At 38.9% G+C, this 26,852-nt stretch overlaps 1 protein-coding gene across 9 annotated transcripts in view; it reads right to left on the reverse strand.

Moving 5' to 3' along the window:
- Positions 1–26,852, reverse strand: part of ULK4 (unc-51 like kinase 4) — a 735,134-nt gene that overhangs the window by 370,915 nt on the left and 337,367 nt on the right. For all 9 annotated transcript variants that reach the window (XR_004437258.1, XM_033212151.1, XM_033212152.1 and 6 more), the window contains one exon: positions 21,205–21,253. Coding sequence is in view for 8 of the 9 variants with exons in the window: in XM_033212151.1 (XP_033068042.1) it covers positions 21,205–21,253 (49 nt within the window). In the remaining variant the exon portion in view is untranslated. The remainder of the gene's footprint in view (positions 1–21,204; positions 21,254–26,852) is intronic.

The following is a 26,852-nucleotide window of genomic DNA, read 5'->3' on the forward strand; positions in this document are numbered from 1 at the left end:
TAAAAATCAGATTAAATATGAAAGGTCTATATACACACTGAAGAGGCAGATTTGTGGAAAAGATTAAGAAAATAAATGACCAAACTACGTGTTGTCCACAAGAAACTCACTTAAAATATAATAAAGGTAGAGTGAGCATGCAAAAGGAAATACCATGCAAACATTAATTAAAAGAAAGCAGGCCTGGCTATCCCGATATCAGAAAAAATAAACTTCAGAGGAAAGAAATTAACAGGAACCTACAGAAACACTATGTAATGATAAAATGATAATAAAATTATCATTTTTATTCCATTCACCAAGAAGTATGAAACAAGCAACAAAGGTGTAAAACACTGAAGTACAAACTGGGAGAGAGACAAGAGAGGAGAAACAATAACTCCACAATTATAGTTGAAGACTCCAACACTCCTCTCTCCTCAACTGATAGAATAACCTGAAAGAAAATCGGCAAAGATACAGAAGAACTCAACAGCATCTTCAAGCAACAGGATCTAATCAACTTTTATACTATACCCCAATGAATACTAGTAGAATACACATTTTTTTTCAGGCATCCATAGAACATAATGATAAACCTCAACAAATCACACAAATTGAGATATGCAGACACATTGTACCAATGCAGATTTTCTGGTATAGATATTATACTCTAGTTTATAAGATATAACCACTGGAAGAGGCTGGGTGAAGGACAGGGGACTTCTCTGTCCTATTTGTGAAAGTATAAGTATTTTAAAATAAAAAATTTAAGAAAGCATTAGTAGACGATACAACTACAGGCCAATTTCATTTACCATTTTTAAAAAATCCTTTAAAATGTGCCTATTCAATCCAGCGCTACATTAAAAATAATACTTCCCTATACTACAACTATTCAATAGATACGTATTGAGTGACTACCTAATACCTAATACTACTGTGTGCCAGATGATAGATGAGGCTAAAGAGACAGGCACAGCAATTTATTCTCATGGGACTACTTTAGATGAAGTGGAGAAGAAAGGCCTCTATGAAAATGGAAGGTTGAGAAACAGCCATGTAAAGAGACAGGAGAAAAACATGCTGAGGAGAGGTAATTGTAAAAGCAAAGGTCCTCAGGTAGGAAAAAAGTAGGCCTCTGCATAGCCTATTTCGTAAACTAAGAGGTCAATGTGGTAAAAGCATAATCAGGAAGGGAAAGAGAGAGATGACATGAGGCGAGAGGGGCAACCATGGCCAAACCATGGAGGGTGTTGCAAGAGTGAGACTTTATGATACATGTAATTGAAAGTCACTAAAAATAAAAGTATACTGATGTAAGTTTCTTACATAAGACATGAAGTGGTATAAAGTACATTCCTGTATTACTTGAGAATATGTAGTTCTGACATAGATGAAAAAACAGAATGTAGGAGGCTTATGTGTCACATATAGATAGAGCATATGTGTGTTAAACAGAATTAGAAACGAATGAAAGGACCAAAAGATACATAACATTCATGAGTCATTAAACATACATGAAATATCTGGGCCCTACATATTCACAATACACCAAACATACAGGAAGCACCAAACAGGAGCATATATGAAGTTTTAATGAAGATGCCTATTGATGACATCTATTCAGGCCCTGTGTGTTCTTCGCCTAAGAAACACCAATAAAATTCATGGATGTTCAGCAAGTCTACTGTCAAGCTACAGTCAGGGCCAACTCTACATGTCTCTGTGTCTGTCTTATACAGCAAACATGTTTTTGACACAGGATGCCTTCCATCCGTGGACTTTCTTTCTCAAATTTCAAGTCTGAAGAAAGCTGATGCAGCAGAGAGGGGATCAATATAAATATATTATTTCCCAGGATGTATGCAGCGTGTACTTCACCCTGTTTGCACCTTACCTAAAATGTACTCACTTGCCCTACCCCTTGCTTCTCACTGTGCGTACTTAGTTGATTTAATAAATCATGTGAATGGAGCTGTTAAAAGTTGATCTGTGATCCTTTATGTTCAATGAGCTCTCGGCGACTTGGTCCAGTAGTCTACATGGAGGTGACTATTATATCAACATAATTACTTACATGACAGTAAGTAGACTTGAATAAATTAAAGGTGCATATATATTGTAAACTATACCAACCATTTAAACAAGAAAATACTCAACTGAGCCAAAAGAAAGCAGAAAAAGACAAAAAAAAAAAAAAAAAAAAAAACAGAAGGTACAATAGAAAACTAGTAGCAAGATTTAAATATAATAGTATCAAAAATTGAATTAAATAAAAATGTTCTAAACCCCTTTAAAAATAATATTATTAGATTGAAAAAAAGGCAACGCCCAACTACACCTATCTTCAAGAAAACAATTTTGAATATAAAGGCATAGATAGGTCAAGAGTTAAGGAGTGGAAAAAAATATGTCTCACTAACACTAACCAAAAACAGCTGCAGTGGTGATATTAACATCACAAAATAAATTTCAGGACAAAGAGTACTACCAGGGAGAAAGGGGGTTATCTCATAATAATAAAGAGGTAGATTCATCAAGATGACATAAAATCCTAAATTTAATTTTTACATGGAATAACAGAGCTTCAAAACAGAAAACAAAACTGATCCAAGAGTGGAAATAGTCAAAGCCACATTTACAGTACGAGACTCTATAGACCCTGTTACCCCTCTCTCAATGAGTGACAGAAAAGTAGATAGAAAACCAGGTAAAGATAAAGATGACTTGAACAACAATGACAACCTATTTACCTAATTGACATTCATAGAACAATCTAACAGCAGCAGAATACACATTCTTTACATGTATAAAAAGAATATTTACCAAATTAGACCATATACTCGACCATAAAACAAGTCTGAAGGAATTGTATATGCAAATAAGGCAAACTATGTTCTCTAACTACAATGTAATTACATTTAAATCAATAAAAAATATATCTGACAGTTCCCCAAATACTGGGAAACTAGGTAACACTTCTAAATAACCCATGAACCAAAGAAAAAATCACAAAGAAAATTTGAAATTATGTTGAACTAAGTGAAACTGAAGAGACAACACATCAAAATTTGTGAGATGAAACTAAGGCAGTGCTTAGGGGGAAAGTTTAGCACTAAATGTTTATATTTGAAAAAGCACAGAAGTCTCAAGCCAATCACATAAGCTTATACATTAAAAAAAAAAAAGTCAGAATAAGAGCAAAAAATGAAACCCAAAGGAAACAAAAGGACAAAACAAAGAGTAAAATTAATGAAATTGAAAACATAAAGAAGAAATCAATAAAACCAAAGGCAAATGACAAGATTTCATTCTTTTTATAGCTGAATAGTAGTCCGTTGTGTATACATGCCACATTTGCTTTATCCATTTATCTATTTAGGTTGCATATCTTGGCTATTGTGAACAGAGTTGCAATAAATATAGGGATGCAAGCATCCCTTCAATAAACTGATTTCCTTTCCTTTGGATAAATCCCAGCAGTGGGATTCACGGCTCATATAGCAGCTCTATTTTTAGTTCTTTAAGAAATCTTCATACCATTTTGCATAATGGCTGTACTAATTTATATCCCCACCAACAGTGTATAAGAATTCCCTTTTCTCTGTATCCTTGTCACCACTTGTTAGTTTTTATTTATTTATTTATTTTTGGTCATTTTGATAATAGCCATTCTAATAGGAGTGAGATATCTCATCGCACTTTTGATTTGGATTTCCACAATGATTACTGATGTGGAGTATTTTTCGTATACTTGGCCATTTGTATATCTTCTTTTGAGAAATGATTATTCAAAGCCTTTGCTCTTTTTTTTATTATTACACTTTAGTTCTAGGGTACATGGGCACAACATGCAGGTTTCTTATAATGTATACATGTGCCGTATTGGTTTGCTGCACCTATTAACTCGTCATTTACATCAGGTATTTCTCCTACTGCTCTCCCTCCCTCATCCCCCCACCCCACAACAGACTCCGGTGTGTGATGTTCCCGGCCTTGTGTCCAACTGTTCTCATTGTTCAATTCCCACCTATGAGTGAGAACATGTGGTGTTTGCTTTTCTGTCCTGGAAATAGTTTGCTCAGAATGATAGTTTCCAGCTTCATCCATGTCGCTATAAAGGACATGAACTCATCCCTTTTTATGGCTGCACAGTATTCCACAGTGTATATGTGTCACATTTTCTAAATCCACTCTATCATTGATGGACATGTGGGTTGATTCCAAGTCTTTGCTATTGTAAATAGTGCTGCAATAAACATACGTGTGCATGTGTCTTTATAGTAGCATGATTTATAATCCTTTGGGTATATACCCAGTAATGGGATGGCTGGGTCAAATGGTATTTCTAGTTCTAGATCCCTGAGGAATCGCCACACTATCCTCCATAATGGTTGAACTAGTTTACAATCCCACCAACAGCGTAAAAGCATTCCTGTTTCTCCACATCCTCTCCAGCATCTCTTGTTTCCTGACTTTTTAAAGATCGTCATTCTAACTGGTGTGAGATGGTATCTCATTGTGGTTTTTATTTGCATTTCTCTGATGACCAGTGATGATGAGCATTTTTTCATGTGTCTGTTGGCTGCATATGTCTTCTTTTGAAAAGTGTCTGTTCATAGCCTTTGCCCACTGTTTGATGGGTTTTTTTTTTTTTTTGTAAATTTGTTTAAATTCTTTGTAGATTCTGGATATTAGCCCTTTGTCAGATGGATAGATTAAACTTTTCTCTCACTCTATAGGCTGCCTTTCTCTCTGAAGGTAGTTTCTTTTGCTGTGCAGAAGCTCTTTAGTTTGATTAGATCCCATTTGTCAATTTTGGCTTTTGTTGACATTGCTTTTGGTCACAACTATTCTTATACACCAACAACAGACAAACAGACAAATCATGAGTGAACTCCCATTAACAACTGCTACAAAGAGAATAAAATACCTAGGAATCCAACTTGCAAGCGATGTCAAGGACCTCTTCAAGGAGAACTACAAACCACTGCTCAATGAAATAAAAAAGGACACAAACAAGTGGAAGAACACTCCATGCTCATGGATAAGAGGAATCAATATTGTGAAAAATGGCCATATGGTCCAAGGTAATTTATAGATTCAATGTCATCCCCATCAAGCTACCAATGACTTTCTTCACAGAATTGGAAAAAACTACTTTAAAGTTTATATGGAACCAACAAAGAACCTGCATGGCCAAGACAATCCTAAGCAAAAAGAACAAAGCTAGAGGCATCATGCTGCCTGACTTCACACTACACTACAAAGCTACAGTAACCAAAACAGCATGGTACTGGTACCAAAACAGAGATATAGATCAATGGAACAGAATAGAGGCTTCAGAAATAACACCACACATCTACAACCATCTGATCTTTGACAAACCTGACAAAAGCAATGGGGAAAGGGTTTCCTATTTAATAAATGGTGCTGGGAAAACTGGTTAGCCATATGTAGAAAGCTGAAACTGGATTCCTTCCTTACACCTTATACAAAAATTAATTCAAGCTGGATTAAAGACTTAAATGTTAGAACTAAAACCATAAAAACCCTAGAGGAAAACCTAGGCAATACCATTCAGGACATAGACATAGGCAAGGACTTCATGCCTTTGCCCATTTTTTAATTGGATTATCGGTTTCCTTGCTGTTACATTGTTTGAGTTCCTAGTATATTCCGGACATTAGTCAAGTGCTGGATGAATAGTTTGCAAATATTTTCTCCCATTTTACAGGTTGGCCCTTTGTCCTGTTTATTGTTTCCCTTGCTGTACAGAAGTTTTTTTATTTTTTATTTGTTATTATTATTATACTTTAAGTTCTAGGGTACATGTGCATAATGTGCAGGTTTGTTACATATGTATACATATGCCATGATGGTGTGCTCCACCCATCAACTCATAAGCACCCATCAACTCGTCATTTACATCAGGTATAACTCCCAATGCAATCCCTCCCCCTCCCTCCTCCCCATGATAGGCCTCAGTGTGTGATGTTCCCCTTCCCGAGTCCAAGTGATCTCATTGTTCAGTTCCCACCTATGAGTGAGAACATGCAGTGTTTGGTTTTCTGTTCTTCCAATAGTTTGCTGAGAATGATGGTTTCCAGCTGCATCCATGTCCCTACAAAGGACGCAAACGCATCCTTTTTTATGGCTGCATAGTATTCCATGGTGCATATGTGCCACATTTTCTTAATCCAGTCTGTCACTGATGGATATTTGGGTTGATTCCAAGTCTTTGCTATTGTGAATAGTGCCGCAATAAGCATACATGTGCATGTGTCTTTATAGCAGCATGATTTATACTCCTTTGGGTATATACCCAGTAATGGGATGGCTGGGTCATGTGGCACTTCTAGTTCTAGATCCTTGAGGAATCGCCATACTGTTTTCCATAATGGTTGAACTAGTTGACAATCCCACCAACAGTGTAAAAGTGTCCCTATTTCTCCATATCCTCTACAGCACCTGTTGTATCCTGACTTTTTAATGATTGCCATTCTAACTGGTGTGAGATAGTATCTCATTGTGGTTTTGATTTGCATTTCTCTGATGGCCAGTGATGATGAGCATTTTTTCATGTGTCTGTTGACTGTATGAATGTCTTCCTTTGAGAAATTTCTATTCATATCCTTTGCCCACTTTTTGATGGGGTTGCTGTTTTTTCTTGTAAATTTGTTTGAGTTCTTTGTAGGTTCTGGATATTAGCCCTTTGTCAGATGAGTAGATTGCAAAAATTTTCTCCCATTCTGTAGGTTGCCTGTTCACTCTGATGGTAGTTTCTTTTGCTGTGCAGAAGCTCTTTAGTTTAATTAGATCCCATTTGTCAATTTTGGCTTTTGTTGCCATTGCTTTTGGTGTTTTAGACATGAAGTCCTTGCCCATGCCTATGTCCTGAATGGTATTACCTAGGTTTTCTTTTAGGGTTTTTATGGTATTTGGTCTAACATTTAAGTCTCTAATCCATCTTGAATGAATTTTCGTATAAGGGGTAAGGAAAGATCCAGTTTCAGCTTTCTACTTATGGCTAGCCAATTTTCCCAGCACCATTTATTAAATAGGGAATCCTTTCCCCATTTCTTGTTTTTGTCAGGTTTGTCAAAGATCAGATGGCTGTAGATGTGTGGTATTATTTCTGAGGACTCTGTTCTGTTCCATTGGTCTATATTTCGGTTTTGGTACCAGTACCATGCTGTTTTGGTTACTGTAGCCTTGTAGTATACTTTGAATTCAGGTAGCATGATGCCTCCAGCTTTGTTCTTTTGACTTAGGATTGTCTTGGCAATGCGGGCTCTTTTTTGGTTCCATATGAACTTTAAAGCCGTTTTTTCCAATTCTGTGAAGAAACTCATTGGTAGCTTGATGGGGATGGCATTGAATCTATAAATTACCTTGGGCAATATGGCCATTTTCATAATATTGATTCTTCCTATCCATGAGCATGATATGTTCTTCCATTTGTTTGTGTCCTCTTTTATTTCACTGAGCAGTGGTTTGTAGTTCTCCTTGAAGAGGTCCTTTACATCCCTTGTAAGTTGGATTCCTAGGTATTTTATTCTCGTTGAAGCAATTGTGAATGGAAGTTCATTCATGATTTGGCTTTCTGTTTGTCTGTTACTGGTGTATAAGAATGCTTGTGATTTTTGCACATTGATTTTGTATCCTGAAACTTAGCTGAAGTTTCCTATCAGCTTAAGGAGATTTTGGGCTGAGACAATGGGGTTTTCTAAATATACAATCATGTCATCTGCAAACAGGGACAATTTGACTTCTTCTTTTCCTAACTGAATACCCTTGATTTTTTTCTCTTGCCTGATTGCCGTAGCCAGAACTTCCAACACTATGTTGAATAGGAGTGGTGAGGGAGGGCATCCCTGTCTTGTGCCAGTTTTCAAAGGGAATTTTTCCAGTTTTTGCCCATTCAGTATGATATTGGCTGTGGGTTTGTCATAAATAGCTCTTAATATTTTGAGATATGTTCCATCAATACCAAATTAATTGCGTGTTTTTAGCATGAAGGGCTGTTGAATTTTGTCAAAGGCCTTTTCTGCATCTATTGAGATAATCATGTGGTTTTTGTCTTTGGTTCTGTTTATATGCTGGATTACATTTATTGATTTGTGTATGTTGAACCAGCCTTGCATCCCATGGACGAAGCCCACTTGATCATGGTGGATAAGCTTTTTGATATGCTGCTGGATCCGGTTTGCCAGCATTTTATTGAGGATTTTTGCATCGATGTTCATCAGGGATATTGGTCTAAAATTCTCTTTTTTTGTTGTGTCTCTGCCAGGCTTTGGTATCAGGATGATGTTGGCCTCATAAAATGAGTTAGGGAGGATTCCCTCTTTTTCTATTGATTGCAATAGTTTCAGAAGGGATGGTACCAGCTCCTCTTTGTACCTCTGGTAGAATTCAGTTGTGAATCCATCTGGTCCTGGACTTTTTTTGGTTTGTAGGCTATTAATTGTTGCCTCAATTTCAGAGCCTGCTATTGATCTATTCAGGGATTCAGCTTCTTCCTGGTTTACTCTTGGGAGAGTGTAAGTGTCCAGGAAATTATCCATTTCTTCTAGATTTTCTAGTTGATTTGCGTAGAGGCATTTATAGTATTGTCTGATGGTAGTTTGTATTTCTGTGGGGTCGGGGGTGATATACCCTTCATCATTTTTTATTGCATCTGTCTGATTCTTCTCTCTTTTCTTCTTTATTAGTCTAGCTAGCAGTCTATCAATTTTGTTGATCTTTTCAAAAAACCAACTCCTGGATTCATTGATTTTTTGGAGGGTTTTTGGTGTCTCTACCTCCTTCAGTTCTGCTCTGATCTTAGTTATTTCTTGCCTTCTGCTAGCTTTTGAATGTGTTTGCTCTTGCCTCTCCAGTTCTTTTAATTGTGATGTTAGAGTGTCAATTTTAGATCTTTCCAGCTTTCTCTTGTGGGCATTTAGTGCTATAAATTTCCCTGTACACACTGCTTTAAATGTGTCCCAGAGATTCTGGTATGTTGTATCTTTGTTCTCATTGGTTTCAAAGAACATCTCTATTTCTGCCTTCATTTCGTTATGTACCCAGTAGTCATTCAGGAGCAGGTTGTTCAGTTTCCATGTAGTTGAGTGGTTTTGATTGAGTTTCTTAGTCCTGAGTTCTAGTTTGATTGCACTGTGGTCTGAGAGACAGTTTGTTATAATTTCTATTCTTTTACATTTGCTGAGGAGTGCTTTACTTCCAATTATGTGGTCAATTTTGGAATAAGTGTGATGTGGTGCTGAGAAGAATATATATGCTGTTGGTTTGGGGTGGAGAGTTCTGTAGATGTCTATTAGGTCTGCTTGGTGCAGAGATGAGTTCAATTCCTGGATATCCTTGTTAACTTTCTGTCTCATTGATCTGTCTATTGTTGACAGTGGGGTGTTGAAGTCTCCCATTATTACTGTATGGGAGTCTAAGTCTCTTTGTAAGTCTCTAAGGACTTGCTTTATGAATCTGGGTGCTCCTGTATTGGGTGCACATATATTTAGGATAGTTAGCTCCTCCTGTTGAATTGATCCCTTTACCATTATGTAATGGCCTTCTTTGTCTCTTTTGATCTTTGATGGTTTAAAGTCTGTTTTATCAGAGACTAGGATTGCGACCTCTGCCTTTTTTTGTTCTCCATTTGCTTGGTGGATCTTCCTCCATCCCTTTATTTTGAGCCTATGTATGTCTCTGCATGTGAGATGGGTCTCCTGAATACAGCAATCTGATGGCTCCTGACTATTTATCCAGTTTGCCAGTCTGTGTCTTTTAATTGGAGCATTTAGTCCATTTACATTTAAGGTTAATATTGTTATGTGTGAACTTGATCCTGCCATTATGATATTAACTGGTTATTTTGCTCGTTAGTTGATTCAGTTTCTTCCTAGCCTCGATGGTCTTTACATTTTGGCATGCTTTTGCAATGGCTGGTACCGGTTGCTCCTTTCCATGTTTAGTGCTTCCTTCAGAGTCTCTTGCAACGCAGGCCTGGTGGTGACAAAATCTCTAAGCATTTGCTTATCTGTAAAGGATTTTATTTCTCCTTCACTGATGAAACTTAGTTTGGCTGGATATGAAATTCTGGGTTTAAAATTCTTTTCTTTAAGAATGTTGAATATTGGCCCCCACTCTCTTCTGGCTTGTAGAGTTTCTGCCGAGAGATCTGCTGTTAGTCTGATGGGCTTCCCTTTGTGGGTAACCTGACCTTTCTCTCTGGCTGCCCTTAAGATTTTTTCCTTCATTTCAACTTTGGTGAATCTGGCAATTATGTGTCTTGGAGTTGCTCTTCTGGAGGAGTATCTCTGTGGCGTTCTCTGTATTTCCTGAATTTGAATGTTGGCCTGCCCTACTAGGTTGGGGAAGTTCTCCTGGATGATATCCTGAAGAGTGTTTTCCAACTTGGTTCCATTTTCCCCCTCACTTTCAGGCACCCCAGTCAGACGTAGATTTGGTCTTTTTACATAATCCCATACTTCTTGCAGGCTTTGTTCATTCTTTTTCTTCTTTTTTCTTTTTTTTTTTTTTTTTTTGAGGCGGACTCTTGCTCTATCGCCCAGGCTGGAGTGCAGTGGCCGGATCTCAGCTCACTGCAAGCTCCGCCTCCCGGGTTTACGCCATTCTCCTGCCTCAGCCTCCCGAGTAGCTGGGACTACAGGCGCCCGCCATCTCGCCCGGCTAGTTTTTTGTATTTTTAGTAGAGACGGGGTTTCACTGTGTTAGCCAGGATGGTCTCGATCTCCTGACCTCGTGATCCGCCCGTCTCGGCCTCCCAAAGTGCTGGGATTACAGGCTTAACCACCGCGCCTGGCCTCTTCTTTTTTCTTTAGATTTCTCTTCTCGCTTCATTTCATTCATTTGATCCTCAATCGCTGATACTCTTTCTTCCAGTTGATCGAGTTGGTTACTGAAGCTTGTGCATTTGTCACATATTTTTCGTGTCATGGTTTTCATCTCTGTCAGTTCGTTTATGGCCTTCTCTGCATTAATTATTCTAGGTATCAATTCTTCCACCCTTTTTTCAAGATTTTTAGTTTCTTTGCGCTGGGTACGTAATTCCTCCTTTAACTCTGAGAAGTTTGCTGGACTGAAGCCTTCTTCTCTCATCTCGTCAAAGTCATTCTCCGTCCAGCTTTGATCCGTTGCTGGCGATGAGCTGCATTCCTTTGCAGGGGAAGATGCGCTCTTATTTTTTGAATTTCCAGCTTTTCTGCCCACTTTTTCCCCATCTTTGTGGTTTTATCTGCCTCTAGTCTTTGATGATGGTGAAGTATTGATGGGGTTTTGGTGTGGGTGTCCTTCCTGTTTGTTAGTTTTCCTTCTAACAGTCAGGACCCTCGGCTACAGGTCTGTTGCAGATTGCTTGAGGTCCACTCCAGACCCTGTTTGCCTGGGTATCAGCAGCAGAGGCTACAGAAGATAGAACATTGCTGAACAGCGAGTGTACCTGTCTGATTCTTGCTTTGGAAGCTTCCTCTCAGTGGTGTACTCCACCGTGTGAGGTATGGGGTGTCACTCTGCCCCTAGTGGGGGATATCTCCCAGTTAGGCTACTCAGGGGTCAGGGACCCACTTGAGCAGGCAGTCTGTCCATTCTCAGATCTCAACCTCCCTGTTGGGAGATCCACTGCTCTCTTCAAAGCTGTCAGACAGAGTCGTTTGCATCTGCAGAGGTTTCTGCTTTGTTGTTGCTGTTGTTGTTGTTGATTAGTTGTGCCCTGTCCCCAGAGGTGGAGTCTACAGAGACAGGCAGGGCTCCTTGAGCCGCCATGAGCTCCACCCAGTTTGAGCCTCCCAGCGGCTTTGTTTACCTACATAAGCCTCAGCAATGGCAGACACCCCTCCCCCAGCCTCGCTGCTGCCTTGCAGTTCGATCACAGACTGCTGTGCTAGCAATGAGTGAGGCTCCGTGGGTGGGTGTGGGACCCTCCCGGCCAGGTGTGGGATATAATCTCCTGGTATGCCCGTTTGCTAAGACCCTTGGTACAGCGCGGTATTTGGGTGGGAGTTACCCGATTTTCCAGGTGTTGTGTGTCTCAGTTCGCCTGGCTAGGAAAAGGGATTCCCTTCCCCCTTGCGCTTCCCAGGTGAGGCGATGCCTCGCCCTGCTTCAGCTCTCGCTGGTCGGGCTGCAGCAGCTGACCAGCACCAATTGTCCAGCACTCCCTGGTGAGATGAACCCAGTACCTCAGTTGAAAATGCAGTAATCACCTGTCTTCTGTGTCGCTCGCGCTGGGAGCTGGAGACTGGAGCTGTTCCTATTCAGCCATCTTGCTCCGCCCCCCAGAAGTTTTTTAATTTGATATATATATATAGTCCCATTTGTCTACTTTTGCTTTTGTAATTGTACTCATAAAATCCTCACCTAGATCAATGTCCTGAAACATTTCTCTTAAGTTTTCTTCTGGTAGTTTTACATTTTGAGGTCTTACATTTAAGTCTTTAATCCAGTTTGAGTTATTTTTTGTACATGGTTAGATACTGGGGTCCCAAGTCATCATAATGATGGATTAAATCAGTAAACACTATTGCAACATTAGCTTGATGATAGTTAAAAGGAGATGTAGGGAAAGAGATAAGTTGTATTTGTACCCATTCCTTACAACAAAATTATTTTGGAGCAAATTAATTATGAAGCCATAAATGTATAGAATAAAAGAAGAATATTTTATAACCTTTTGAAGGAGAAGAAGTCCTTCCTAAGTATGCTAGGAAACACATAAGCTTTGAGCAAAAACACTGATAAATTTGATTCTCATAATGAAAAGTAAACAGGTGAAAATACAAACAATTGACAATTTAAAAGACTGACAACATTCAATTGTGCTAAGGGTGTGGCAAAGCAGGCTGTATACACTGCTGTATACCACTGTTATAAAGTTATCACCCTTTGAAGTATAACATTAAAATATAAAGGACGCATATACTTCAATGTAACAATTCAACTTTCAAAAATTTATCCTATAGAAACTCATATAGGTAGACAAAGGTATGACAAAGATATCCTGTTCATTTTTTCCACATATTATAGTGTTGGGGAGAAATTTGGAGCATCCATCAGTGGAGACTGGCTAAACAAATTATACTAAATACAATAAATACTATATAGTCATTAAATAGAATAAAAAATACCCATGGGCATAGGCATGCCTGCACGCACACGTATGCACATGCATACTCTACCACTGCTGCAATGGACATTATAAAGTAAGACAAATACAAACTAATATTCAGTATGGTCCCATTTTTGACAAAAGACATACATGAAAAATAATGAGGAGAACATTCACTAGCTATACATGCATGAAAAATAATGAGGAGAACATTCACTAGCTATAAGTCATGAAATTATGGGAGACCACCACATGCTATGTTAGACATTTCTGTGTTATTTAAACCCTTTACAAGTATGTAGTGTTTTTGTTACAAAAAAAAAGATAAACCTAAAATTTCTATGTAATAACTTGCCCTTACTGACTTTGTATGTCTTTTTCCAATTTAGTATCTCTAATAAATCCAAAATGCAATTTCACCTGCTAGAACTATTTTAAAAGCTCTACTTTTCCCATAAATCTGTAAACTGATTTAATACATCAGATTTCCTGGTTCCGTCTGAAAATCCTTTGCAGCTCTGGGTAAGCACATAAATTCTTTTTCTTGCCCATCCAAAAAAACAAATGTAAAGAGCATCAAAAGCAAATGCTAAGAGATGTTTGCTGCTTTATTTAATCAAAACTAGTAACTCTTTGCTGACATTTCTACTTTCTTAAAAAGTGGATAATCTCATTTGTTTCTGTTCACAAATAAACTTTATAGGGTCCTGTGTTACTGAGTAATTTTGAGAAAAAGTAACATTCATTGGTGTCATATTGAGAATGAGTAATCACTGATTTCACAGTAGGCTTTTCCAGTACTTCTTTGCATTTACCATCAGTCATTTTACTTTGTTTCATCTATCAAAGAACTCCAAATACAAATGTTTTGGGAGTAGTGTGATTGAGCAATGCCTGACCACAGTAAGCCTTTTATTTTTTAACACAAGCCTGAAATCAAAGTTGGCCAATGTAACTGAGAGTTAGGTTATCCAGAGTTAGGGAAGAAATTCAGTGGTATCACTTGCCATGGCCAGATTTCAGGGAGCCACATCCACTGCCTTTTGTGAGTTCATCACACTGAAGAACACTGGCCCTTCTTACTATTTCATTTTCCAGTTCCTGAATCAATTAGAAGTAAGAACAAAAACTACAAAAGCTTCTGATCTTGGGAAGTACATTGTTCAACATCTTATCACTTATCTACTTCTCTCCTGTGTTTTTTAACTAGACTCTCCTTTAGAGAGAAGAATGTATATGTACTATTTCCTCAAAGTGAGCAGAACGTAGAGCAGAACTAGAAACAAGAATGATAATGATAAAACTCAAGATTCTACTAGCTTGGAAGAAGTTAAATGTAACACATTCTTAATAGGTCACCTGTACCTGGTCACAGATATACTAAGCTCTATTTTAGCTTTTTTTTTCATTGGGTACAATATGTGGTTTTATCTCAATAAAATTTCTCTTTATTTGGCTGATTATGCAGAAACTAGTTATGCTTTATTTAGCCCACATTTACTAATATGTTTATTGCACTTAGTTCAGCCCATTTATTCAGGTAATGTGGAGCTGATCATATTAAAGTTATTGTTCAGTTGTCATACGAGCAACTTCACTTCATTCAACCCAGTATCAACAGATTGTATCCCAGCCCAAGAAAGTTATTTTGCAAACATGTATTTATGACATAAGTCACCAAGAAGGGATTTATACAAATCCATTTTCATTCCCAAAAGAAACACCTCACATATACTTTAATGGCGGTCTATGTTAGCAGTGTATAAAGTCGTCTTTGTATACAACAAAAATTGGTTAGATGGCTCCATTCTTCAATCTTGAAAAGCACTGAATGGGTATAGATGTAGATTTATCAACTGCATTCAACAGGTGTTAATTGTATAAATTTAAAATTATCTTCCTAAGTCAAGCATTTTGAAATTTTAATCAAATCTTGTTCTCTGTCCAGGCGCAGTGGCTTACGTCTATAATCCCAACACTTTGGGAGACCAAGGTAGGAGGTCGGCTTGAGGTCAGGAATTTAAGACCAGTCTGGTGAACACAGCAAGACCTCATCGCTACAAACACTAAGAAAAAAAATTAGCCAGGCACAGTGGCACACCCCTGCAGTCCCAGCTACTTGGGAAGCTGAGGCGGGAGGATCACTTGAGCCCAGGAGTTTGAGGCTGCAATAAGCTATGATCGTGCCACTGCACTCCAGCCTGAGTGACAGAGTGAGACCTCATCTTGAAAAGAAAAAAAAAAAATAGTGAAGACAACAAAATTCAAAATTTTTTTTTTTTTTTGAAACAGAGTCTTGCTCTGTCACCTCAGCTGGAATGCAGTGGCGTGATCTCGCCTCTCTGCAACCTCTGCCCCTGGGGTTCAAGCAATTCTCTGCCTCAGCCTCCCCAGTAGCTGGGATTATAGGCACACACCACCATGCCTGGCTAATTTTTTTTATTTTTTGTAGAGATGGGGTTTTGCCTGTCGGCCAGACTGGTCTCGAACTCCTGACCTCAAGTGACCCACCTGCCTCAGCCTCCCAAAGTGCTGGAATTACACCGTGCCCCGTCAATATATATATTTTTTAATCTTATTTTCTATTTTATTATAGAAATATTCGCCCATGTGCATAGCAAAATTTTGTTAATAGTATATTTAACATAAGCATGAGATTCTTAAAATAAGAAATTTCTCTTTTTAACATACTCTAAGAACCAATACATATTTGTTGAGTTACAAGTAGAGCGGAGCAAATCTTATAAGCCTGATGAATGCACAGGATTGAAAACATTCCTAAAATGTAAGTGACTGTCTGTGTATATGACATTGGTGTCTCAGTGATTAAATATTTTAGGCCTCAAGGGTCCATAAAGAGACTCTTTTCTAAAAATACAGTTGACTTGAAAGGTTTACTGAAGCTTGCTTCAATTGCTATCCTTGAGAATTGTTAAAACAATATAATTGTCAAACTAGTGTATTGCTAATCCAATTTTTATTGTTAACATTTGCCACTGAAATTGCTCTTTAATTGTTTGTTTTGAAATAGACACATAAAATATCATGACAGCAATATTTTGGCATATATTGGAAAATCTGCCACGAATATTTTTTTCCAATAAAACAGAGGTTACCTATATTACTTGGCATTAAAATGATTTACTGAAGTAGGCCAAAACATAAACCACTGAAATAAATTGAAGAAAGATTAGAATTATAGCAAACTCCAAAGGCTGATACATCCAAATTCACACTTAAGGCACATTTAAAAGCAACTTAAACTCTTTTGAAAAAGTGGAGAGAAAATATAAGTCCTCCACAGCAATTCTGCACTCAAAAGCCAAGACAATGGACTCTTCTGACGGCTCACATTTTTCAGGAACCCACATTTATTAAGCAAGTGCAGACTGCCTTAGTGCGGTAGACCGTGAAGACTGTATATACTATAATACAAATGTATTCAGCTTAATCCAGCATATGCTGCCTGAGCCTCCACTCCCTGTCCAGCACAGCTGCCTTGTGTTGCCAACGAAAATGCAGAGGTCTCACCCAGGTGGGCTCTGCTTGGGGAACAACACCCAGCTCCCACAACAGCATTTTTTTGTAAGCCATTGGCTACCTGGCCTCCACTGTTTGTCCTGTTTGTCCTGCCAAATACCAGGAAACTTGAAGCTAGAGCTCAGCATTAAAAATATTCTGCCCACTCTCTGCCTTGAATGTGATGTTACAACTTCTGGGGCATCAGATCGGACATCTGAGACCTGTTCTGTATCTTATGTTCCCATCCCCACAGTCCCTTTGACTGATATCAAAAACCTCACTGATGAAAACTTGCAGAAACTCCCAGAATCTAGTTGCCACCCTTTCAATCTTCTAGTGACTGAAGGAGCATGGACACTCAAGTTTCCAGTGCATGCCCATGACCCAAGCCTGATTCCTGCTGAGTCCCAAACCTGTAGCCAATCAGCCTGCCTCCTCATTGCACACACCTCCTGAAGCACAGGGGTTCTAGACATTTTTTTTTCAAGTAGAGGATACTACCTGATTTTAAAGAGCATAAATTATTTGCAAAGCCAAACAAATAAGAAATAACCACAGTATAAAGCCCTGTAGGATTTCATCCCAAACTACCCTTTACCCTCATTTCCTACCATTTCTCCATGGTCCATGCTCCCTACACTTGGGCACATCTAAGACCAGTCAGTCCTGCCTATCCACGGGTTCCACATCCATGCACCTGACCAACCACAGATCAAAAATATTCAGGAAAAAAAATTAAAAATAACAATACAAGAAAAAGTAACACAAATTTTAAAATACAGTGTAACAACTATTTCCACAGCATTTACATTGCATTAGGTATTATAGGTAATCCAGAGATGATTTAAAGTATACAGAAGGATATGCAAAGGACTTGAGGATCTGTAGATTTTAGTATGAGGGTGGTTTCTAGCATCAATCCCACGAGGATACTGAGAGTCAAGTATACTCAGCATTGAGTACACTGACCTCGCCTTGCCATTCCCCAAGTTGAAGTCCCTCCTCCTTCCCTCAGAATATGTCCTCCTCTTCCCCCAAGGCCCTGTTCAAAGGTTACTCCTTCTGTGAGATTCCCCCGCTTCTCTCAGAGGTGGTCACTACCTTCCCCGGGGTCCACAGCTTTCCATGCCTACCTTCGTTAACAGCTCCTATAATGCTCCTACCTGATGATGCGTGTACACATCACTCTCTCCCTGCAACGTGAACTTAGAGGACCTACCCATTAGCCCTCCAGATAGGAAGCAGCACTGTGCCTTCTCAGTAGGTAGTGACAACTGGAGATAATTTTTATTTTTTTTCCAAAATAATAAAAATTAATTTCAATTGGTTAGCTATTTAACCAGTTTGAATCCATACTTGGAGCTCATAGTTTGCCACACAACTCCAGAAATGTCTGTTCTTCCTAAGATTTCCACTCGGCTACTTTGTACAGATAGGATGTCAAATTCAGAATTGTAGTTCCTCCACCTCATTTGCTTGCATAACTACAGGAAAAAACAGAGAAGCTGCCTGCAGTTCCTGCCCATCAGAAAAGACAGGCTCACTTTCTTAATGGAAGATACCTAGGAGAGAAGCACATCATAGGAGAAACTCTAGAAAGGAAGAAGGAAGTTACAAAGCTCATAAGCAGGTTTGAAGTACATCAGACAGAAGCTGAAAAACAGGGATGGGCTCAGAGTAAGGAAAAAAGTCCATCAGGAGGTCACAGCAGACTACCAGCTAAATGAATTAAATGCTGTTTTGCTGTTTTCTTAATGGGTAGCCAGAAGGCATAAGTAGCAGCCAAGCATGCAGGGCCCCGCATAATCTTCTCATTATGCCTTCTTCTGATCAAATCACTGCAAAGAAGCTGCCATATACATGCTAGACACCACCAAGGCCCTCAAACTTAGAAACCAAACCAAATTGAGATATATACTATATTTCCTTGAAACTAGAAATCCATCAGTTCTAAGATGCACCATTATTTTATCAAGCACTAAGAAAGAAAAATGCTGCCAATTAAACTATGACATGGTTTCTTATTACTTAGAATTTTTATCTTCTTTTTATTGAAAGAGTTCTTTTAGAGTTATTCAGACATAGATTTTTATAATATATCACTTTTAGGCATTTATAAAAAGGAAAATAAAACTGAAATAAATTGGGTAAGGCAATGACAACCAGGTCACCTGGCTGAAAGCAACTGTAAAACACCATTGATTTGGAAAGTATACCTCAGCTTCAGAAATGTTAAAATCTGGGGGAAAAAAACATGTGCATCATAGAATCAAGAAAATATTGTATTATACCTAGCTTGGTGACAACAATTTTAAAAGGACAAGTAAGAGTTCACAGGATAACTGCTACAAAGACATTTCATCAATTGAAAAATGTATTTCTACACAGAAAAAAGTTGAGATTATTCAACTCAAAAAAGACAAAAGTAGAAAAGGAATTTAATAATGTTCTTCAAGGACATCAAACTCCTGCCTCATAAAGCAGTGATTTCCAACACTTTTCTTCTTTACTTTTTAGCTGCAAGATCTCTTTGTCAGATAATGTCCTACAAGAAATCTGAGCATGGAACTGTTCTGGTTAGAGAAAGAGCACCATCCCTGACATGCCTGCAAGGACCACAGGGCTCAGGACTGGCTAAAATGGTGATCTGGAGGGTAGATGGCACCTTCTACCTATGACAGCTACACCACAATGACAAGGGTTCAAATTGTGCCATTAATCAATTATTTAAACATTTATTATGGTTTGTAAAATACAAAACACTTGTTGGGTGCTCAGTACACAGAGATTAATCAAGTACGAAGGGGTTCTGGTAAACTACCAAAAGGAATTTTTTTTTTTTTTTTTTTTTCGGGAGACGGAGTCTCGCTCTGTCACCCAGGCTGGAGTGCGGTGGCCAGATCTCAGCTCACTGCAAGCTCCGCCTCCCGGGTTTACGCCATTCTCCTGCCTCAGCCTCCCAAGTAGCTGGGACTACAGGTGCCAGCCACATCAAAAGAAATTTTTTATGTTGAGATTTTAGACCTTGAGATGATTGCCAAAGGATAAGGTAAGAACTTTCTGTCAGCCACAAAAGGAATTATATTGATCTAACAGGTTAGAAGCCTTCCTGCCACAGCAAGAGAATGAATCATGTAGACCCATTAAGCCCATTCTAGCTCCAGTCTCATTTTCCTAAAATGAGTCTCTTTCCAAATGCATTCAAATGTGGCTGAGTTCGGTCAGCTTTGGTTCTTGCCCCATACCCAACCATGTGGCCAAACTTAGCAGTTAGCTAGACCACTGTCCTCCAAAACAAATCCAACTCCATAACAACTTGGCAAATAATGTGTATCTGACTGAAGGTAGAAAGATACACATATCCATATCACTGGTGAAAGTTTAACATCTCCATTAGAGCGCTCTTGATCGCCACATTTCTTCATCTGCCTCTTCTCTATCCTTTCTCTAAAATCCCTTTTTACAATTCTAAGCAACTCAGTCCAAGCACTAACTTTACATGTTCCACTCATCAAGGCAGCTGTCATCTTGTCACCTGAACGTGCTCTGGGAATAGTACCCATTCCCATTTCTACTCCCCATCCAATGCAAACAGCTCAGCAAATCCACTCAGCTCTTCTGAAAATCTGTAGCTAAGAAAAATAAACTTTTCACCATATGGACATGACAGAACACAAATGATTTATAGAATACTATTTTAAGATGATTAAGGAAAGTTGATTTCCCACGTGTGTGGTTATCAGACTATCACAACTAAAGCTCCCCCACTGATGACCAAGGTAAGTTGGGCTGATCTGGCTGGGGAAGTGCCCCCTCTGTTGTGCCTTGTGCTGTTACTGAGCTAGGGAGGTAAAGTACTTAGGAGAAGAGGATAACACACCCAGGCACAAGAGAACCTTTCTTTGGCAATGGACACTTGCTTGCAAGAACCAACTCAATTTTCAACCTAATTCACAGATCTGTATTTGGCATAATTAGAGATTTATCAGAGACAAAGAAAGTTGACCCTGCATCCCATTTTATTCTCTACACATAGGAAACACAGAGGAAAGATTTTCTTTAACAGATGGTTTTAAATTAAATTGTATTCTGTGAACAGAAAAATGGTGTATGGAAGCTAAGCTATTCTAAGTTCTGAAGAAGACAACTTTCTGACCACAGGCATAAAACTGCTGATCTAGTACCCAGTAACTGCAAAGTCAGAGGATTTCATACTGAGCACCAGAAAATTCATATTGAAGTGTAGCAATAATCATTCTTCCCTCTCTATACAAACCAACTTCAGATAAAGTAATCTACATCAGAAAATATACATTGTGTAATACAACAGAGCTAAAATGTAAAAGATTTGTGGAAAGAGGGCAGTCATTAACCAGTATCACTACATTAATTTCAGAGCTTGACATTCCTTTATAGATAAGGAAGCTGAAGTCCAGTGAGGTTAAGTGTGATGATGATGGACATACAATCCTTCAGGGCAGAGTCAGGGTTAGCAACACAGTCATACAACATGGTTAAAATCTTTACAATTTCAAATTTTCATTTGAATTTCAAATGCACATTTCCATTCTTACCAGAGTTACTTCAAAAATGAGTGGGATCAGTTTGCTTTCTTCCACAAGTCTGTTAAAAAAAAAAAGATAAAAAGATGGGTACACATTAGACAATTCATATTTACACTGATGGCCTGATATAAAGCACTACAGCCCCCATGTTTTATTGCTAAAATTCCATGACTAAGAAATAGTATGATTAAACATTCATTTCTAAGACACAACTATAGCTATTAAACAAGAAATATGAGGCTTTTTTGCAAGTGACTACTAGCTTAGCCTTATTGATGTGTAGCAAGTAAAATCTCAAATAGACTGGTATTTTTAATGTAAGAATTAAAATTCACAATTATTATAAAGACTATCAAAATAGGTAATATCATCTGAAATAATGTAACCAACCCTCTCTGCACTGTTAAATGATAAAATGACACACTGTAATTCTTTATATATGCCTCATTAGCTGTCTTCTCAGCATTAACGAATTAATGTATGATGAATTTTAATGATCTTTAACTTTTAAAAAATTAGACACCAATCACCTGGTAGACACTAGGCACTTTCCCTCATCAAATTTAGTTATCAATTGACATCAATTGTAATAGAAGAATTTTTTCATAAAAGAGAAAACAGCCTTGATAAAACCTAAATCATTCAAAAGTCACAGTTTTGATTAAGAACAGTATTTGTGACATCCAGGGAGGGGCCAAGATGGCCGAATAGAAACAGTTCCGGTCTGCAGCTCCTAGCAAGACCGACACAGAAGGCGGGTGATTTCTGCATTTCCAACTGAGGTACCCAGTTGATCTCACTTGGCCTGGTTAGGCAGCGGGTCCAACCCACAGAGAGGTGGCAGAAGCAGGGTGGGGCGTCGCCTCACCAGGGAAGTACAAGGGGCTGGGGACCTCCCTCCCCCTAGCCAAGGAAAGCCGTGAGGAACTGTGCTACCCCGCCGGGTTACTACGCTTTTCCCACAGTTTTTGCAATCTGCAGATCAGGAGATTCCCTCATGTGCCTACAACACCAGGGTCCTAGATTTCAAGCACAACACTGGGCGGCTGTTTGGGCATTCACCAAGCTAGAGGTAGCGACAGGAGTTTTTTTTCATACCCCAGCAGCGCCTGGAACCCCATCTAGACAGAACCAAGGGGGCTGAAGCCAGGGAGTCAAGTGGTCTCGCTCGGCGGGTCCTACTCTTAGGGAGCCTGGCAAGCTAAGAACCACTGGCTTGAAATTCTCACTGCCAGCACAGCAGTCTGAAGTCAACCTGGGGTGATGGAGCTTGGTGGGGGGAGGGACATCTGCCATTACTGAGACTAGTAGGTGGTTTTTCCCTGACAGTGCTAAGGAGGCTGGGCAGGGCAAAGCAGCTACAGCCAGACTGCTTCTCCAGATTCCTCCTCACTGGGCAGGGCATCTCTGTAGGAAAGGTAACAGCCCAACTCAGGGGCTTACAGACAAAACCCCAATCTCCCTGGGACAGACCACCTGGGGGAAGGGGCGGCTGTGGATACAGATTCAGCAGATTTAATTGTTCCTGCCGGCCAGCTCTGAAGACAACAGCTAATGATCTTGACAAGAGGGATTCTCCCAGCACAGAGCACCAGCTCTGCTAAGGGACAGGCTGTCTTCTCATGTGGGTACGTGACCCCCAAGCCTGCTGACTGGAAGAAACCTCCAAACGGGACGACAGACACCTCATACAGGAGAGCACTGGCTAGCATCAGGCCAGTGCCCCTCTGGGACAAAGCTTCCTGAGGAATAAGTGGGCAGCAATCTTTGCTGTTCTGCAGCCTCCACTGGTGATACCCAAACAAACAGGGTCTGGAGTGGACCTCCAGCAAACTGCAGTAGACCTGCAGAAGAGGGGACTGATTGAAGAAAAAGTAACAAACAGAAAACAACAACATCAACATCAACATTAAAAAACCCCACACAAAAACCCCATCCAAAGGTCATCAAAGATCCAAGGTAGATAAATCCATGAGGATGAGGAAAAGCCAGCACAAAAACGCTGAAAATTCCAAAATCCAGAATGCCACTTCTCTTCCAGATGATTGCAACTCCTCTCCAGCAAGGGCACAAAACTGGATGGAGAATAAGTTTGACAAATTGACAGAAGTAGGCTTCAGAAGGCAGGTAATAACAAACTCCTCTGAGCTAAAGCAGCATGTTCTAACCCAATGCAAGGAAGTTAAGAACCTTAATAAAAGGTTACAGGATCTGCTTACTAGAACAACCAGTTTAAAGAGAAACATAAATGACCTGATGGAGCTGAAAAACACAGCATGAGAACTTTGAGAAGCATACACAACTATCAATAGCCGAATCGATCAAGCAGAAGAAAGGATATCTGAGACTGAAGATCAACTTACTGAAATAAGGCATGAAGACAAGATTAGAGAAAAAGCAAGGAAAAGGAATGAACAAAGCCTCCAAGAAATATGGGACTATGTGAAAAGACCAAACCTATGATTGATTGGTGTACCTAAAAGTGATGGGGAGAAGGGAACAAAGTTAAAAAACATATTTCAGGATATTATCCAGGAGAACTTCCCCAACCTAGCAAGATAGGTCAACATTCAAATTCAGTAACTAGAGAGAACACGACTAAGATACTCCTCAAGAAGAAACTCCAAGAAACATAATCGTCAGATTCTCCAAGGTTGAAATGAAGGAAAAAATGTTAAGGGCAGCCAGAGACAAAAGTCAGGTATCTACAAATGGAAGCCCATCAGACTAACAGCAGATCTCTCTGCAGAAACCCTATAAGCCATAAGAGCGTGGGGGCCAATATTCAACATTCTTAAAGAAAAGAATTTTCAACCCAGAATTTCTTATCCAGCCAAACTAAGCTCCATAAGTGAAAGAGAAATAAAATCCTTTCCAGACAAGCAAATGCTGAGGGATTTTGTCACTACCAGGCCTGCTTTACAAGAGCTCCTAAAAGAAGCACTAAATATGGAAAGGAAAAACTGGTACCAGTCACGGCAAAAACACACCAAAATATAAAGACTAATGATACTATGTAGAATTTGCATCAACTAATGTGCAAAATAACCAGCTAGCATCATGATGACAGGATCAAATTCACACAGAACAATATTAACCTTAAATGTAAAAGGGCTGAATGCCCCAAATGAAAAACACTGACTGGCAAATTAGATAAAGAGTCCAGACTCACTGGGGTGCTGTATTCAGGAGACCCATCTCACATGCAAAGACATACATAGGCTCAAAATAAAGGGATGGAGAAATATTTACCAAGCAAATGGAAAGGAAAAAAAAAAAAAAAAAAAAAGCAGGGGTTGCAATCCTAGTCTCTGACAAAATAGACTTTAAACCAACAAAGATCAAAAAAAGACAAAGAAGGGCATTACATAATGGTAAAGGGATCAATGCAAGAAGAGCTACCTATCCTAAATATATACGCACCCAATACAGTAGCACCCAGATTCATAAAACAAGTTCTTAGAGACCTACAAAGAGATGCAGAACCCCAACAATAACAGTAGGAGATTCTAACAAGTCACTGCCAATGTTAGACAGACGAACAAGACAAAAAATTAACAAGGATATTCAGGACTTGAACTCAGCTCTGGACCAAGCAGACCTAATAGACATCTACAGAACTCTCCACCACAAATCAACAGACTATACATTCTTCTCAGTGCCACATAGCATGTATTCTAAAATTGACCACATAATTAGCAGTAAACACTCCTCAGCAAATGCAAAATAATGGGTATCATAACAAACGGTATCTCAGACCACAGCGCAATCAAATTAGAACTCAGGATTGAGAAATTTACTCAAACTACATCGAACCTACAACTACATCGAAACTGAACAACCTGCTCCTGAATGACTCCTGGATAAATAATGAAATGAAGGCAGAATAAAGTTATTTGAAACCAATGAAAACAAAGACAAGATGTACCAGAATCTCTGGGACACAGCTAAAGCAGTGCTTAGAGGGAAATTTATAGCACTAAATGCCCACAGGAGAAAACGGGTAAGATCTAAAATCGACACTTTAACATAATAATTAAAAGAACTATAGAAGCATGAGCAAACAAATTCAAAAGCTAGGAGAAGACAAGAAATAACTAAGATCAGAGCAGAACTGAAGGAGACAGAGACACGAAAAACCCTTCAAAATAGTCAATGAATCCAGGAGCTGGTTTTTAGAAAAGATTAACAAAGCAGATGGAACACTAGCTAGACAAAGAGAAAAGAGAGAAGAATCAAATAGACACAATAAAAAATGATAAAAGGGATATCACCACTGATCCCACGGAAATACAAACTACCATCAGAGAATACTACAAAAACTCTACGCAAATAAACAAGAAAATCTAAAAGAAATGGATAAATTCCTGCACACATACACCCTCCCAAGATTAAACCATGAAGAACTCAAATCCCCGAACAGACCAGTAAGAAGATTTGAAATTGAGGGAGTAATAACCTACCAACCAAAAAAAGCCCAGGACCAGACAAATTTACAGCCAAATTCTACCAAATGGAGCTGGTACCATTCCTTCTGGAACTATTCCAAACAATAGAAAAAGAAGGACTCCTCCCTAACTCATTTTATGAGGCCAGCATCATCCTGATATCAAAACCTGCCAGAGATACAACAAAACCAACAAAAAATTTCAGGCCAATATCCCTGATGAACATCAGTGTGAAAATCCTTAATAAAATACTGGCAAACTGAATCCAGCAGCACATCAAAAAGCTTATCGACCACGATCAAGTTGGCTTCATCCCTGGGATGCAAACCTGGTTCAACATACGCAAATCAATAAACATAATCCATCATGTAAACATAACAAATGACAAAACCACACGATTATCTCAATAGATACAGAACAGGCCTTCAGTAAGATTCAACATCCCTTCATGCTAAAAACTCTCAATAAACTAGGTATTGATGGCACATATCTCAAAATAATAAGCGCTATTTATGACAAATCTATAGCCAATATCATACTGAATGGGCAAAGCTGGAAGCATTCCCTTTGAAAACTGGCACAAGACAAGGATGCCCTCTCTCACCACTCCTATTCAACATAGTATTGGAAGTTCTGGCTAGGGCAATCAGGCAAGAGAAAGAAATAAAGGGTATTCAAACAGGAAGTGAGGAAGTCAAATTGTCTCTTTGCAGATGACATTTTTATATATCTAGAAAATCCCATCGTCTCAGCCCAAAAATTCCTTAAGCTGATAAGCAAATTCAGCAAAGTCTCAGGATACAAAATTAATGTGCAAAAATCACAAGCATTCCTATACACCAACAATAGACAAGCAGAGAGTCAAATCATGAGTGAACTCCCATTCACAATTGCTACAAAGAGAATAAAATACTTAGAAATACAACTTACAAGGGATGTGAAGGACCTCTTCAAAGAGAACTACAAACCACTGCACAAGGAAATAAGAGAGGACACAAACAAATGGAAAATCATTCCATGCTCATGGATAGGAAGAATCAATATCATGAAAATGGCCATAATGCACAAAGTAACTTATAGATTCAATATTATTCATATCAAGCTACCATTGACTTTCTTCATGGAATTAGAAAAAACTATTTTAAATTTCATATGGAACCAAAAAAGAGCCTGTATAGCCAAGACAATCCTAAGCAAAAAGAACAAAGC

This window comes from Trachypithecus francoisi, unplaced genomic scaffold, assembly GCF_009764315.1.
Source record: "Trachypithecus francoisi isolate TF-2019V2 unplaced genomic scaffold, Tfra_2.0 Lachesis_group0, whole genome shotgun sequence".
NCBI classification, from domain to species: Eukaryota; Metazoa; Chordata; class Mammalia; order Primates; family Cercopithecidae; genus Trachypithecus; species Trachypithecus francoisi.